This window comes from Etheostoma spectabile, chromosome 4 (assembly GCF_008692095.1).
Source record: "Etheostoma spectabile isolate EspeVRDwgs_2016 chromosome 4, UIUC_Espe_1.0, whole genome shotgun sequence".
In the NCBI taxonomy this organism is placed as follows: domain Eukaryota; kingdom Metazoa; phylum Chordata; class Actinopteri; order Perciformes; family Percidae; genus Etheostoma; species Etheostoma spectabile.
Genome location: NC_045736.1, coordinates 31,049,747 through 31,066,298, shown reverse-complemented (window position 1 = coordinate 31,066,298; position 16,552 = coordinate 31,049,747). Strand labels below are relative to the sequence as shown.

Sequence of the window (16,552 nt, the reverse complement as noted above, 5' to 3'; positions counted from 1 at the left end):
AACATCCATTCCTTTAATTTTAGTCTCAATAATTCCTAATTTCTGCTTTCTAACTCATAACATTAGGTATAATTTCCATGTGTTTTGAACAAAAAAATCCCCAAAATGACTGTAAAACTAAAGTTAATAAGTTAGTGTTACATAGTGTTGAAAATGTCAAAAGTGACAAACATTGAAAAAAGCGTCAAAAGTGTTGAAAGAAAAGGGACAAAACGCAAGAAAAAGTAAAAAAAAAAAAAAATGTTGATTTTCAAATTTGAAGGGAAGACAACACAAGGGTTAAAGCTCGTAAAGTAACCTTTTTAATGTGTTCCCTTTTCACAGAGTGAAACGCGACAATCCTTGCCACTACCCTCGGATCCACTAGGGCACTAAGATGCCAAAAAGCGACACCTGGCCAGGTGGCGTTGGACTGGAGACGATGACCGGCATGGACAGTGCTGGCAGCTGTGACAGCGTTGTCAGCGCTAATTCAGCCTTTGTAAGTTACTGACTTTACCCGCTTGAATATGAAAAACATATTAGTTCTACCACAACTCATTGTACAAAGTAATTGGAAAATATAAATGGATAAATGGAAATATCAAGACAAAGCCATGAGCTGAAGCATAAAAGCCTAGGAATGCATCTGGTTTCATAGTTTTGAATTTAAAAATGAACAGTTTAAGGTCTTAAACAATCAATTGTTCTATTTCGTTCATTTCTAAGATTGTATGTCACCTTTGGGATGTATAGTTCTGGATTTGATGTCAAAAGGAAAGCCCTTCTTTTATGCATTACAGAGTGATGATAGTCTGGAGCACTTGTCTGCTGAAGAAAAGGCCTGTCTCATGTTTTTGGAGGAGACTATTGAGTCTTTGGACACTGAGGAGGACAGTGGACTGTCCAATGACGAACCTGACCGACTGCCCAGCCCTGGCATCCTCGCTACCAAACGGGCCGAGCTGTCAGCCTCCATGAGCAAACACAAGCTCAACGGTGAGTTCATCTCTAGGCACAGATGCAGAATTAGCATAAATGAATTAACTCCTTTTTAATAACGCACATGTTTGTTTTATTAGGTTCACAGAAACTTGCCTCTGTGGAACACAAAAAGGAAAATGTTGACACCAAACTCATGCTGAGCTACCTGGTTCCTACACCTTTTGTTCTGGCAAGCAGCTCTCCGTGTTCTGCAACCAATGTCAAGCTGAGTGTCCCTCCAGATAAAAACATCAGCTCTAAGCCTCACGTCACTCCTTCAAGCAACAAGCCCGATCACAAACACACCCGGAAACCTGTCGCTCCCCACGTACCATTAAAGGTTAGTTTTGTGATACCTCCTCCCACCAAACCCAGGGACTACTCAGTTAGGACAGCTGAAGGTTTACCCAGAGGTCCTCTGTCCTATGAAGCACTTGTTCATCTGCGAAGAAGTGCCTCCACAAAGAAAACGCCTCTATGTCCCACAATTGATCATACTATAGAGTTGGACGAGCACCTTCCTGTCACAGTGGAAGGCCCAAAACTCGGAAATCTGCTAGGATTTGACAGATCCCACTCAAAGGCCTTTAAGTCTAAGACAGGTCCTCCGGTCGTGGCCCCCAAACCAAAAACGATTCCTGCCAACATAGCTGTGAAAACAAAAAATGAAGCATCCATAACCTCAGACTCTTCATACAATTTGAAGAATGCAACAGATCCCCAGGTCGTGAGATTGGAAGCTTTGCAGAAGCTGGGTCTCCTTAAAGACCAACATCCAGATGTTGAGACAGTAGCCCCGTTGTGTCCCCCTAAATCTCACTCCTCTCTAGACCACACAAGATCTACTAGAGGTCCATCTAATGGTAATCCATCAAGAAGCCCATCGTTTTGTCATTCTAAAGTGCCCACAGAGCCCAAAACCAAGCCTCTGCAGAACAGTGCCAGTTTCCATCACTACTCCAGACGAGACCAACAGCATGTGTCTGTATCTGATCCGTCTCAGCCCAGTGGATTGAAGGTAAGTGGTCTGGAGCGCTCTGCTACCCTGGACAACCACAGAAGCGGTGGAAACTGTCAGCCTGTACCCCGCAAACACGCAAACTCAGTGGGCTATACGGTGATGGTGGTGCCCGGGATGGGAGCCGATCGAAAAGAAGCACTCCGAAAGCTTGGACTGCTCAAAGACTAAAACAGGTCAACAGCAGTCCGCCTGCCAGAGTACCAGCCGCTTAAGGAGAGTTAAAGCATTACGTGGGAACTTGGCACCTTGGAAAACTAAAGCAGAAGAGGATGAAGAGAGGAGGACAAATTTAAAGGGCCAGACCAGGACTTTTAATATAGGTTTTAATACAGGAGACTGGACTTACTCCGATTCTCCATTGGGCACGCTGTGCTGAGTTCCGGTTTTGCTCACGTGCCATACCACACCTGGAGTGTCTCAGAAGGGTCTCGCAGATTTTACTGTCTCGACAAGTACTTAACAGAAGAATCACGTGTTTATTAAGCTAGTATCTACCTTCCACTCCAAGCACTCCTGCAATTAAACTCCATGCCTTCTCCTTTCTGGTGTGGCCCGTAAAAAGAAAACTGTGATATCTATTATGTTTTTCAACCTCCAAGATTGTTGTCTGTGGCGTTGTAGAAGACATAAAAGATATTGGGGGGGGGGGGTCTGTGGTGAATTGACTGGGTTGTCCCGCTGTTTTACTTCCTGCTTGGCTGTTCGAGAGCCACTCCACGAACGCTTCTGGGATGCGCTGTGGCACGGCTGGTAGGATATCAGGCATTGAGGTGAATGGCAGTGATTGCTTGCAGGGCCCGTGGCGTCTCTGGAACGCAGCGTAGACGCGCCCGGTGGACAATAGGGGACAATTGCGTGAGACTTTTTTTTCCAAGTTCCAACTATTGTTGCTCTGTAGGTTTTAATCTGAAAATTTCTTTTAGATACGACTTGACAAGACCCAATAGGACCCCTAACGATCCTAAGAGTGCATACGACTAGGTTGCTGAATATTAAAAATAGATTTCTGCATTAACACACGTGGCTGTAAGAAATGATTTGTCTGAATTCGACAATAAAAATAACATTTTAGATACTGAAGCCAGCCATAGTGTGGTTTTCAGTTAATCTCATTCCTTCCTCATTATACTGGGCATCACATGCTGCTCCACTGTAATTCTACTTTAAGGAAACATCAACTCAAATCAACAGAATTGTTACATTATTGATTGTTTCATAACTCACAGATGTGCCTACAAGTGGATTGTTGAGTACATTTCTTGGAGCATAGCCTCAAAATAAAATCATAATTATTGTAAAACCAAATATTGAAGTGTTTTGGGTTGATTTTTCAGTGTTTTCTAAGCTTGAGACGCAATCAGCAGTCATTATTATTGAGATCTGAGGCATACCTAACAACATTAGGATGGGAACAAAGGCGAGGTTTATGGGGAATCGGCAAATGACTCACTCTAAACGCCTTCATACACCACAGATGGAAAGGACTTGTTACTTTAAATAGTCTTAAATTCATAGCTCACAGTGAGAAAAAAAGTCTGCATCTCTCAAATTTACATCACAAAGGCTAAGGTGCGAATGTGTGCGTATATGTGTGTCCAGGACATTTTCAGTGTGTCGCAGTCCAGACTGGGTTGACAGGTACCACGATACTATACTGTTTTCCCAATCTATAATATGGTAACACATGTCCCACACAACACCTGAAACACACCCATTTGATTTGTGTATCACTATGAGATTTGTGGGAGAAATGACCAAAATGGGGGATATATTGCGGGACAAAGGCCAGAACCAATGAAAATCAGGAGTGTTTGAAGGTATGCTGATGTATCAATAGCTTTTGATTTGTTTCTACTATTTTATGGTTCAGACGGCTTTAAAAATGTGTGACCGACTGTGTCAGTGTGACTGCCTTCATTGTCTAAAGACTGGAAATGTTCAAGAATGGAAAACACGGATAATTTGATAAAGAGTGTTATTTTTACAAAGCATTTCCAATAAATACCAGTGAGAATAAAGTCTGCATGTTATATATTATGTATTGTTATCATTATCCTCACACATTTAAACACAGTATCACAGCTGTGACTGTAGACTGAAATGGGATTAACTTGTACTTAATGGTTTGCTTTTAAGAGTAATTGTGACACAAAGAAGCAAAGGTCCTTTAATTCAGCCAAACTAGCATCGCTGTAAACATGCACTGTGGATTTACGACCACTTACATAATGACTATCAAAATAGTCATACTACTGTTCTTACACGCCACTCGAGTAACGAGAAAGCCTACTCAGCTCTTCATCCGTTATCCGATTATCCTGAGCCCCGCTACCGTGTGAGCAGATCAGTGCTTTCGCTTCTCTGTTTCCTTAAAGGAGAATTCCGTTCAATTCAAACACATAGATCTGTTGTTTGTGAATTTGTGGTGCTGTCAGTAGAGAGAAAAATGAAACCAATCGGTGCTGCCTACACCGTGTTATCCTCCTGCTAGAGTTAGCAGCCAACAGGCTCAAACAGGGCAAGTTTTAAACGTGTTTTTAGCCTCTAAACAGGTTCAAAATGTCATTACCAGTGCCTAGCCACGTGAAGTGATTCCTTCTGAGTGAACACAGTGAATCTGATTGCTGTAGATGTGACAGAAATGCATGATACGTACATATACGTGTGTAGTCCCTGTGTTGAGAGGCAGTTAGAGCTTAGGGACCGTCTACAAATTACATCACAGAAAAGAGATAAAACAAAAATACGTAGGCTATCAATTTATTGATTAAATAAAGTAGTGTCTCCAAACTTACACCAATTATAACTAACTCCTGCTAGTTGTACTTACTTACTTACTTACTGCCCGTCACCCCTACCAGGGTATGGGCCGCCAACAACAACAGCTCTCCAGAGTCCTCTGTCCTGGGCCATTTTCTCTAACTGGTTCCAGGTGTAGCCATCTTGGTGGTGTCAACCTCAAGGTGCGTCGCCAGGTGTTTCTTGGCCGACCTCTCTCCCGCTTGCCTTGTGGGTTCCACCGCAACGCCTGCCTAGTGATGCTGGTTGGAGGTTTTCGTAGGGTATGCCCTATAGCCCATCTCCTCTTCCTGATTTCTTTTCGGCAGTGAGTTGGCCCGTCCTTTCCGGAGGTTGGTATTACTGATGGTGTCAGGCCATCGGTCTGGAGAATTCTTTGAGGCAGGTGTTGATGAAGGTCTGGACTTTTCTGATGGTAGTCTTATTTATCCTTGATGTCTCTGCCCCATACAATAAGACTGACTTTACGTTGGAGTTGAATATTCGGATCTTGGTGGTCATGACAGCTTCTGGAGGATCCAGATGTTTAGGTTCTTGAGCTGGGCGAAGGCGGCTCTTCCTTTACCAATCCTTGCCTTGACGTCTGCGTCTGTAACGCCCTGCTGGTCAATGATGCTTCCCAAGTATGTGAAGGACTGCACTTCTTCCAGGGGGCTCCCATTCAGGGTGATGGGTTCTGTGCTTGCGGAGTTGGTCTTTAGGATCTTGGTCTTGTCCCTGTGGATGATTAGGCCGATTTGCTGCGATAAGGTTGCCACTACATTTGTCTAGTTGTACTACAGCACTTTAAAAAAAAATAAGAATATGCTTATTTATGAAAAAATGTTTGTGTCTCTTTTCAGTGTTGTAGTTTGTTGACAGTCCTGGAGCACTTCTTGCAGGATCAACACTGGAACTAATCAGAGCTGAATTAGCACAACTTTCATGCATTTCCATAACATCTAGAACAATCAGATTCTCTGTGTCCACTCAGAAGGAATCACTGCACATGGGTAGGCCCTTTTGATGACATTTTGAACCTGTTTAGAGGCTAAAAACACGTTTAAAACTTGCCCTGTTTAAGCCTGTTGGGTGCTAACGCTAGCAGGAGGATAACACGGTGTAGGCAGCACCGACTGGTTTTGTTTTTCTCTCTACTGACAGACAACAGAGATGCGTGTCGAAATCGACCGTAATTCTCCTTTAGTAACCCTAAGACTTCTAATTCCTACCACTGACTTATATGAATGGCCAAGCATTTGTTATGCAACAGTCTTGGATTAGTGTGTGGTTGAGTAATTGCGAGAGCCGATTACAGTTCCCTTCTCTGTAGTGTTAGCTGTCAGTAAGGCGAGGGGGTCGCCTAATGGGCCAGTATCTGTGTCGAGTATGTCTGCGCACAGGCAAACAAAGGGTGTCAAATTATGAAACTGACACGGTACTCTGCAGGTCAAGTAATATTAAATAGATGACGAAATCAGGCCATAGTCAAATTAAGGAATAAGATACCCGGAGAGAAAAGTGAGCTGCATGAGGACGGAGTTTATCAGTAGAGATACTAATGCAACAATGGCATGTTGAGACATTTGAGACTGCATTTTCTGTATCTGCTGTAACTCCCACACTAGACATAGACACTCCATCGTAGGATTATTTTACATAATTCATTATTAAAATAAATCTAAGCAACCTTTTGATTTTGGCATCAAAAGACCTTTTCAACATGAACACATTTGCCTTAAGAATAAATTAGGGTTGTCTCATCTTTATAAGGCTAAACCCACAATGCTGACCCCAGAGGTCACATGTACTGTAACATGAGATTACCGTCTACTACCTGTCAACAGTGTTGCCCTGACAACAGCCATGCATTTGATGCGACACTACCGGTCATACATGTTGTCTACTAAGATCTTATTTCTTATTACTGCTCATTACAGTCTAAACATGTCATAAATATGTTAATGACACCAAAAGCCTATGTTAAATGGCTTTTTGTTAGGGAAATGAAACAAACCATACATTGAATGTATTAATTCTTTTTATTTTTTCTATCCAGCAAAAAGAATTTTAGATGTTAGATAAGAAACAGGTTGAAATTGTGGCTTACAATCAGCAACAGCAAATAACATTAGAAGTTAAATATTATAGTAGATGGACCGTACTTTAGGTAGTTCTTTGTTCAAAATAAACATTCAAAATGTGTTTTAAAACACATGACACAGCTGGACTCGTAATGTCCACAAAACATGCCAGCTGTTTACATTTCAGGTTAGCAAGGGTTATCAGAAATACCATTTACATAATTGAATACAGTCAGTGATCAATCACAGTGTATATAACATTTTGGTTAAAAAACAGATGACAGGGATATGCGTTTAAGTATTGCAGGGAATGGGAACAGTCTTTTCATATCCCCTCATTATGGATGTGAGACTTGCTTTTTTTGCGCCTCACCTTACCATTAGACACTGGGACACCCAACGACTCCAGGCGGAAGGGGCGTGGCAGGACGGAGTCTGAGCTGACCAGGGGGTTCATAGTGGAACAAGTCACAGTGTGGTGGGCCGCCCCGTTAACCACAGGAGGAGAGTGGATGCCTGTAGGAGAAGAGCTCCATCAGATGGGTAAAACCAACATAAGAGGGGGAAATATAAGTTAAACACCTAAATGTGAATTGGTTTGGCATTGTGACTGCTGCAGATAGTCGGTTCAGTTGTAGCCTCTAGCATTTATGTGGTTATGAGAGTTGAAATTTTGAGTCAGTGGGGAAGTCTGCAGGTCCTGGTCTTACTGTGTCCCTTGGTAGCTTCACATCCCAGCAGTTGGCTCGCTCTCTTTGACTTGAAGTAGCTGCTGGCGATGTTCTCACTGTCACTACGGTCTAGCATCTCCTTGTACCTGTCCTCCTCCACCTGCTAAAAGCACACAGGGGGATAAGGCTCTGTGGCAGTGTTTCAGTTTGTGTGAGTAAAAGATCACGCATGGAACATGAACACATGAACACACCATGAATGGCTCTCCAGTATCAGCAGCTGACCCTCTGCCAGCTGAAGTTTTTGGAGTCACAGCTATGAGAGAGAAATAAAGCAAGATATTTAAGGGAAAGAATCTGCAAAACACATAGGATTTACACTATCACAACTTAAAACTTCTAGTCCATTTTCTAAATGCCCTCTTTGCGCTGTGCACCTGACGGCAGTGTGGTTTTCTGCACCATCACGTCCGGCAGCCTCCAGCTGGCGCTGTCCTCGTCCCAGACAGATTCTTTCTTCAAGCGGTCCAGGTTGCTGTAGTTGCAGTCACGCCGCACCAGGGACACCGTACGCTCCAGCAGGCTGTGCAGTAACAGGCGATCCCTCTCCAGCCGCCGGATCGTTGCCAGGTAGTCATCTCTCTCCACCTCGAACTCTGCCTGCAGGTCACGGATCTCCAGTTTGGCTGCTTTCAGCTGTCACAACAGGTTGATGTGGTTTCACGTTTGAATGGCAGAGCACATAATTCAACACTGCAAATTTGATTTTACATTATCCAGAACAATTTAGTGCTAAGATTGTATGCTGTATTTTGTACTGCACACCCTGAACCCAGTTGTTGAACATTGCTCCAAACCCATCGCGTGTCCCATAGAACCTTTTACATTTGACCTACAGCCGCTGTGACCCACCTTGCCCTGGACCTTGTCCAGCATTTGGCTTTTGGCATGGACCTCTTCTTGGATGGAGTTGTAGACATTCAACAGCACATTTTCACTGTCCTCACTGTTCTCTGACAAAGTGCAGATGAGCTGGACTCTCTGGTCAGCAAGGTTCTTCCTCTGCCTCTGTCTCTGCCGTAACTCTTTGTTCCTGGCCTGCTCCCCCCCTACCACCTCCTGTTCCAGCTGCTGCAGTCTGGGGAGAGATGGATCAATGGGATAAGACTGAAAATGGGTTTTTGAGGGCGAAACTGATATCAATAGTAAGAGTAAAAATCCTATAGTCATTTTAACAAAAACACATACGGGTAACATGAACAAACAATCTTGATACAGAGCTCTTCCTTTTATTGGTTGAATTGTTATAGACACATATGAAAAGCATACTGAGCAGGATGATAGTGGACAAACTATGTAATGGTGACACGGTTTCTAAATGACTTCTAACCTAGTCTGGATTGACTAGGGTTCATTTATCGGATGTCCCTCACTTTCCCATTTCTTTGTTTACTTTAAACTCTGATCACATCCAGGAAAATTAACCAGGACCTCTGAACACTGCTACGCACTGAAAATGACATATATTTACAAAGAATATGTTTGCAACATTTACTCTCTAACTGGGACGTTTTGGGACCTATTGGCGGGGGTTTGCTATGGACACAATACACACAGCGATCCACTGGTAAGTGTACACATTTAACAATGTATCCAGCTAACGTCCTTTAATATTGTGGCGTTTTCTTTTGCAGGGTCCAGAGCTTAACCCCGCCCCGAAATGCAATCAACCCCTGAGTGTATTTTTTCTCCTATCCAGGAGTGTTTGCGTAGAGGAGCCAGACCTTATTCCACAGCACTGTGGAGATAGGTCTGGCAATGTTAGACTACTTCAGACCTTTTTTGGCATTTCTGTACTGCAATTCTTTTTAGCTTATTGGCCAATACAAGCAACTTTATTTATATAGCGTATCATGGACAAGGTCAAGGATACCAATACATTTTCAATCCGCTAATCTCAACTGATATATTGGCCTAGATGATTTATAGCTAAAATGTTATCTTCAATCAGTGTGTTCACAAGAAGTTGTTGACAAGATATGATGAAGAAAGACCTGTTCAAGCAGTGCTGATGCTTGGTACAAATGTGGTCTCACAAATAGGGCTGCATACTATGAGGATGCAATAACATTGAATATTGCGATAAACATATAACTTAGGATAAATAAATACGTTGATATTAAGTATACTCAGCTCTGTATTTCTGCTGCTTTCAGTATTCTGTAAAAATACAACAAATTGCTTGTTGAATTTAGAACAACTGATTTATTTTATTTCCTTTCATTTTATTGAACAAATTGAACATTGAGTTGAATGTAAAAGGCATGACAAAAAATCTATTGTAAAGTGTAGTTATCTACTGATATTTAACTAACACAAAAAATCTTTCACAATATGTTGCAGCTTTTTGTTTAGTGCAGCAGTTGATATCGCAACGACGATATATAAAAAAATCTATTTTGAGCAGCCCTAGTCACAAACCTTTCCAGGACGTGTTGCTGGTCCACAGGCCCAGCAGGGATGTCAGGCGAGGCTATGAGCCTGTCTTCATCTGGACCTTTTGGGGCACCGATTGCAGCACCAGGTTCATCAGGCTGGCTCACCAACACAAGGAAACAATACCCGATAAGTTTCTAACAATCCATAATTGCATTTCCATGCATGCAGTTCTTTTCTGAAGTGGTTGATACCTCGTTTAGGAACTATAACATGCTTAGTGGTAATGGTGGAAGGTGCTAGTGAACAGTACCTTGGCCAGGGAAGTTTCTCCAGATGTAATGCGGCACATGGGATCTGTGTTGTTGCAGAGCTGTTCCTCAGAAAGCCCTGTCATCTTACAGCTAGAGCTCACTGAACAAGCAAGACAATCCAAAGCAGTGTCAGTATACAGGGCTTTGGACACAATAACAAGAACTCTCGGTTAACAATGCAATAATATACATACAACTTTGCTTGTGTTCACTTTTTTGTCAGACGTGCTGATTAACTAGTGTTTTTTAACAGACTAACAGAACAAATGTGTAAACTAGTTACATTGTTCTTTGGTGGCGCCAGATGATTTTCTGTTATCATTCTTTGGGACAGAGCTCCCCCTGCTGGCTCGAGCCTTTTCCAGATTAGACAGCTTGGATTCATAGGAGGAACGCAGGGCAGTGATGTCCTCCTGCAGCTTTGCTTTGGATTCCTGCTCTGCATTGTACTCAGCCTGCAACTTGGCCAGCCTCTCTTCGTACTCCTGTGGCGAGAGCAGAATACAGTCCTATAAATCACCTGGTTCTTAGACAAAGCATGTAGAGATGTGAAGTGATATATTGGTGTGGGAACAGCCTGAAGTTGCCTCTTTAATCTTCTCCTTCTCTGCTTCAGTGGTGCTGGATGGTGGCCTTGAAGGAACAGCAGGAGACGCCTCAGACAACTGACCAGCCAGCAGAGCTGCATGATAAACAGGCACGTAGGAAGACACATAATACAAATCATTACACAAGCAAATGAAATATCTCTCAGAATCTGCATGTAAACCATTAGACAATTTTTAAATATAATTGTTTCAATTATTTTTAAAAAGCTAGTCACAAAATATAACACATACACGCAAGGTTAGCAGTGCCAAGCTGGCCTGAGATGAGGGTCCGCAACTTCTTGATCTCCTCCTGATACTCTCGGAGCAGAGCATCCTTTGGGTCCTCATTGATACGGGGCCTGTTCTGGATGCTCTTGGCCCGGTTGGCGTAGCGCATTGTGCTGAGGCTTTCCTCATAGTTGTTGTCGGCGGGGGAGAGACAGGCGATCATCAAGGTGCGCATGTTTCCTCCCAGAGAGTCCTGCAGCAGTCTGGTCAGCTTGGAGTCCCGGTAGGGGATGTGTTTGGAGCGTCCGTCCACCAGGGCGGAGATGACGTTCCCCAGGGCCGAGAGGGAGAGGTTGATCTTGGTGGCCTCGCGGAGGCGCTCACCTGTAGCACCGGTTTTTGACTGACGCTCGCTTCCCGCCAGGTCAACCAGGTTGAGTTTACCAGCCCGTAGGTGATCCTGGCCAGCTGCATCTGGTGGATGTGGGGTGACAAAGGGAGTCACTACGACTTTTTGCAGACATAGCAAGTCACACTCTTTTTATTACTCTTTTGTGTCTATGCAATATGCCTATTGTGTTTTTATACTTTCAGCCATAATGATTGATTTTCATGCAATTATTCATTTATTCATGATTATTCATTGGATTTGGAAAGCACTTATGTTGCTTTTGAATGTGCTCTATAAATAAAAAGACCAAATAAAAAGACCTGAGTTGACTAATATATTGTTTAGCCTTTTTGCACTTGTACAAGGAAACATTCATCCTAGTAGAGACTGGAATGGCAATTTCTCTACCCAAAGTGGCAAATTAGAGCCATGAGGCACATTTCTTTTTTCTTTTTTTTCACAAACACGTTAGCTAACTGGCTAACTTTCAGTTCATTCAATTATTTAAAATGATTGTGTCTTTCATAGTCCACATTTTTTGAAAGCAACATATTACGAACAGACTAAGCATTCAATGAAAATATAAGTTCAGTGGAAAGTGCGTGGGTGCACAAAAAAGAACAATGGCACGCTAGGATAAAAAGAAAACTTGAAACCCTAAGCATAACAGCATGATGACATTAGAAAGTAGAATAACTCTTTGATGTTAATCAGCTGGTGATGTTTTGAGGTGTGATAGAACCACATGTTCCTACAAGCACATGTTTATGCAAATATAAATACCTCTATGTCACATTATTGTAGATATGTCGCAACATGTTACAAGTATTGTATCATTGTGTGTTCACCTGTGTTGCAGATCTCCAAATGGATGGTGAAGATGGAGTGTGAGCGGGAGGAGTCCTTGTTCATCAGCGTGTAGCCCACTGCCCGGTTCCCCCAGCCTCGCTCTACAATTCTCTCACACTCCTCCACACTGTGCACAGTGTGCATGGAGAGGTCCCGCACATACACCCCACGCTCTGGGTGCTCTTTCAGCTAAGCATTCATCAACCACACAAAAACACACACATGCACACACACACACAATCTAAATCTGTCACCTTGTTCAAACACCTTGACCTTTCAAGGAATCGTGTAAGTACTGTGCTTTTGACTCACCATGCCAACCATATGCACAAAACATAAGCTGGTGCTCACTTTGAGAGAATAGTCTGAGCAAGTTCCATAATGACTGTACTTAGAAAAAAACAATAATCCTTCTGGCTTCTAATGTTACACAGTGTAGCCTGATTTGTTGTGCAACAACACAGTGCTTCAAGACGAGACTTACCTCCAATCTCTGTTTAGTGTCATTTCCCAAAAGGTCTCGGATCTCTTCATTGTAAATCTCCAAGTAGGAGGCCCTCACCAGGAATTTTGTATTTTCGGCACACTAGCTTGCACACAGACAAAAACAAATAATTATTCTCTCAGAGCACACAAAACTCAGAAGACAAGCCTGGGCAGAGACTAGAAGCATCAGACTGAAGAAAGCATATTGCCCATATAGAAAAAAGAAGTTACAGCTACACACTGGAATGGGGAAGACTTTTGCACTTTTTGCATGAAATCCCCCAAATTCATAAGTGGGATATGTTGCACCAATTAGCAGTTTGCCCAACCTACCTGAATACTCTCAAAGATGTGCTCAAAGGCTCGTGGAATGACCCCCCTCTGGGCTGCAGGTTCATGTACTCCCTGCATGGTGAAAGACTTTCCACTTCCAGTCTGTCCATAGGCAAAGATTGTGCCGTTGTATCCCTCAGTGACACCCTGTAAAATAAAATATGGCAAATAAATGAGCTTTTGCATGAAGCTTCTTAACCCTTGTGTTGTCCTTGGGTCAAATTTCATAAATAAATATGGGTTTCTTTCAACCAAAACGCCCAAATATAACATAAAAGGTTCTAAAAAATTGGACATACAGTATAACTGTCTGTGATTATCCACTCCACATCTTCTGATCTTAACAATTAGTCATAATAATTCATAACTTCTGTTTTTTTTAACTCAGAAATGAGGTGTAATTTCACATAAATGAAGTGTGTTGACCATTGTATTCCAACAAAAAGTGTAAAACTAATGGTAAGTTGGAATGAAGTTGGCTAAGAAGAAATGATGCAGAATTGGGTGATAATTTATACTTGGTTTCATAAACAGGTAACATTAAAACAGACAGAGGACAACACAAGGGTTAAAAGGATCAACACTCTGCTGACCTTTGTAAGAGACTGACAGTAGACTCTTAAGTAAATAATGAGGTCATTAGCAATAATATATAGGCCTAGGCTACTGCTGATGGACTGAGGGTGTCCAGTGACCAGTGTGCTACTTTTGTGAGGCCCGGATCTCAAGACTGTTGCTGTGCATTGTTACTGGAAACAAAAAAAAGCTTACCTCAACCAAAGGATAGGCGATCTCATTGTACATCAGCTCAGTGGTTTGATCAATGAAGTAGGTCCCATCAAAGGTGAACTGTTTGGGGGGCTCATCCACTGCCCCAGTCTTCACCAGGAAGCACTGGCACCGTTGCAGGTCCATTGAAAGCACCATCTTAGAGCCCAGAGCCTTCTCCCTGTCATTCAGGGGCCTGCACCTGACCACCACCTTCACTGACTCTGACCCCATGTCTCAACATTCACTCCACACGAGTTGGCTTGTACAACAGATAACAGACAAAAGCAAGGAAAATGTTAAATTCTGCTTAAATACATCATAAAGCTGAGTAGCAGTGCTCTGCAGTGCCGACTAACGTTAGCTAGCGGCTACAGTTCACAACGTCCCGGTGTAGCCAAGTCCTCTGAGAAAAAATGACGACTTGAAAGTTCCAAACAAGTTACGAAAATACTCATAGTAGACTGAAATTCTACTTGTCTACTGGAAAGTGGAGTGTTCTCGTCAGGTAAGCTAGCTAAGCTGTAGCTATAGTTGCAGGCATAGCATGTCTATGGTTGCAGGTCTCTTCTTCCCACGGCGTTTTGAAGTCGCTAGGCAACCATAAACAGCCGTTGAGGTAGAGGAATGGAACGACTCTATAAAAAGGTAAATATGAAAGCTAAATGTGAGAGCACGTAGATGCGATGTGAGCACTTGTAGAATATGACTTGAGAGCTTGAAAAAAAGCTGTACTTTTTTTCACTTCAGTTACTTTTCCAGTACAACTACAACTCAGTGATTCCAACCACAGCGTCGAGTCTGCGCACATCGACGTTTTGCGACACTTCTTGTGATACATTTAGTGCAAACTAATTTGTATCTGTGGACTTATGCTGCGTTCTATTATCCTCAATGATCCGACTCGGACCTCAGATGTCGGAATTCTTGCTCGGTGTCCACAAGGGCTGTCCGAGTTCTGAGCTCGGAAATCCGAGGAAAAGGGGCGTGTAGCTAGGCAACGTCTGACTTTCTAGTCCCGACTCGGATAAATAACTAGCGTTAGCTTAGCTAACTAACGCTAGCAGCCAGCCCGCTTCTAAATACTGTAAATACCTTTTAATTATCTTAACACTTAACACTTTTTAACAGTCCAACTGAATTTTTTTTATAAGCTCTCTAATAAAGTGCTCAAATCACAGCTACACACTCACATTTTGCACCATATTTACCTTCATAACTCCAGACCAGCGGCCATTTTGGTGAGGAGCGAGTCATAGATGTTTTAAGAGAACAGAGTGCAAGAACACTAAACATAATATCATTACATATTACTACAAAATCATGTTTTCCATGAAAGAAAACTAACTTGGCTACTTTTTATAAATTTTATAAAGAGTCCCATTTGTTTTCTTTTTACATAAAAGCTGTTTAGCAAAACTAAGCTAAGCTAACACACTGGACGGTATTTTTTTTTCTTCAGAGGAATAAATGTTACATCCTATAAGAGTTTACAGCAGGGAGGAAATCCTTAACAGATTAATGAAATTAAATAGGTTTAAAATAGATTACGTTTTTAAAATATATTTCCCCAGATACACTCAGATGCCAGTTTATTAGTTAGACTAGCAATTACACACAACAGTTTCGCAATATTCCTATATTCATAAAAGGTAAATGGTCAGGTTTTTTTTAACGGTTTGACTTCATGATCAATTTGGAGGATGTAGTTTGTGGTGCTGTAAAACTATTATGGCACTCATGTTATTTAGCCTAACCCCATTGATATAGATGGGGTGGAATTAACACCTATCTAAATGTATAGCCTAATCCAATCAGTTTAAAAATCTGTAAATATATATATTTGCACACACCAAGCAATCCCAATCAATGTGGAGTTTTTACTGCGTAGGCCTACAGTATGAGTTGCCTAATAATTCCCAGCAGTAATTAATATCTTAATGCCAAAACTGCAGGTGAGGTTGTGCTATGCAGAAACAACAAAAAAAGGTTCTTGGTTAAAAACAGAGAACACATGTGGTTTAATCTCAAAACAGCTGTGAAAAATATGAACATTGTTTGTTGGCCTATGTGGAAAAGATGGTACCAAGTACTCAAATTAGTTACTTAAATTGCAATGCCCCCCCCAAGATTAGAAGATCACACACAATCTTATGATAAAGAAGTAATTTCATAACACTAAAAATCAGTGTGCAAGGTATATTAAACTGAATGCAAAACATGACCAGAAACTGTGACTGCACACAAAAACTTTAAAAACACACAACATTTGAACACAACTCTTTCTACTGGCCATTATATAAGTGCACTGATACACATCGGAGTCAGGATAGCCTATAGACCATATTTGGTGTATTGGATTACTGCTTCCGTACCATTGAGTCTAATGTCTAAACACATAAAGATAAACATGTAAACTACATTAAAATTCAAGGAATAATCAAATATATATATCATTATCTGTACAATGCAAGAAGAAGAAAAAAAGCACGACTGTCATCAGGTGCAATCTGTGTGATCAATTTCACTCCAGTTTCAATTTGGCAACTTTCACATCTTAAAAAACACAATTCCTCGGATGCCTTCAAGGCACAATTAAAAGTGTTTTTAAAAGATTATATTAAAAAAAAAAAAAAAAAC

At 41.8% G+C, this 16,552-nt stretch overlaps 2 protein-coding genes across 5 annotated transcripts in view; one reads left to right on the top strand and one right to left on the bottom strand.

The window, feature by feature from the left end:
• The window catches only part of zgc:158258 (specifically androgen-regulated gene protein), an 8,923-nt gene extending 5,062 nt beyond the window's left edge, over positions 1-3,861 (top strand). Inside the window, exons 2-4 of the mRNA XM_032514242.1 lie at positions 325-481; positions 783-978; positions 1,062-3,861. Coding sequence (XP_032370133.1) covers positions 377-481; positions 783-978; positions 1,062-2,152 — 1,392 coding nt within the window. The 5' untranslated portion in view covers positions 325-376 and the 3' untranslated portion in view covers positions 2,153-3,861. The remainder of the gene's footprint in view (positions 1-324; positions 482-782; positions 979-1,061) is intronic.
• A 3,078-nt stretch (positions 3,862-6,939) lies between these two features.
• Positions 6,940-15,366, bottom strand: kif17 (kinesin family member 17). 4 transcript variants are annotated; one of them, XM_032514240.1, is made up of 15 exons: positions 15,124-15,366; positions 13,916-14,174; positions 13,145-13,291; positions 12,810-12,911; positions 12,325-12,514; positions 11,107-11,559; positions 10,855-10,949; positions 10,551-10,752; positions 10,267-10,367; positions 9,999-10,111; positions 8,430-8,655; positions 7,955-8,213; positions 7,772-7,833; positions 7,557-7,680; positions 6,940-7,362 (listed from the first exon to the last, which is right to left on the bottom strand). In XM_032514240.1, exons 2-15 carry the CDS (start codon positions 14,144-14,146, stop codon positions 7,172-7,174), a joined length of 2,496 nt encoding a protein of 831 aa, XP_032370131.1. In that variant the 5' UTR covers positions 14,147-14,174; positions 15,124-15,366; the 3' UTR covers positions 6,940-7,171. The 4 variants fall into 4 exon arrangements, with proteins under 4 accessions (XP_032370131.1, XP_032370130.1, XP_032370132.1 ...); XM_032514239.1 differs by lacking the exon at positions 15,124-15,366 and adding an exon at positions 14,272-15,087; XM_032514241.1 differs by lacking the exon at positions 15,124-15,366 and having other exon boundaries at positions 7,557-7,677; positions 13,916-15,088.
• Between the last annotated feature and the right edge of the window lie 1,186 nt (positions 15,367-16,552).

What these genes read in the sequence shown, in the direction of transcription:
- kif17 (XM_032514240.1), bottom strand. Translation starts at nt 14,146, where the DNA reads ATGGGGTCAGAGTCAGTGAAGGTGGTGGTCAGGTGCAGGCCCCTGAAT. An exon ending in TGGCACTGCTAACCTTGCGT is followed by an intron (nt 10,950 to 11,106) that starts GTATGTGTTATA and finishes TTTATCATGCAG; the next exon opens with CTCTGCTGGCTGGTCAGTTG. An exon ending in AGAAGGAGAAGATTAAAGAG is followed by an intron (nt 10,753 to 10,854) that starts GCAACTTCAGGC and finishes CTCTCGCCACAG; the next exon opens with GAGTACGAAGAGAGGCTGGC.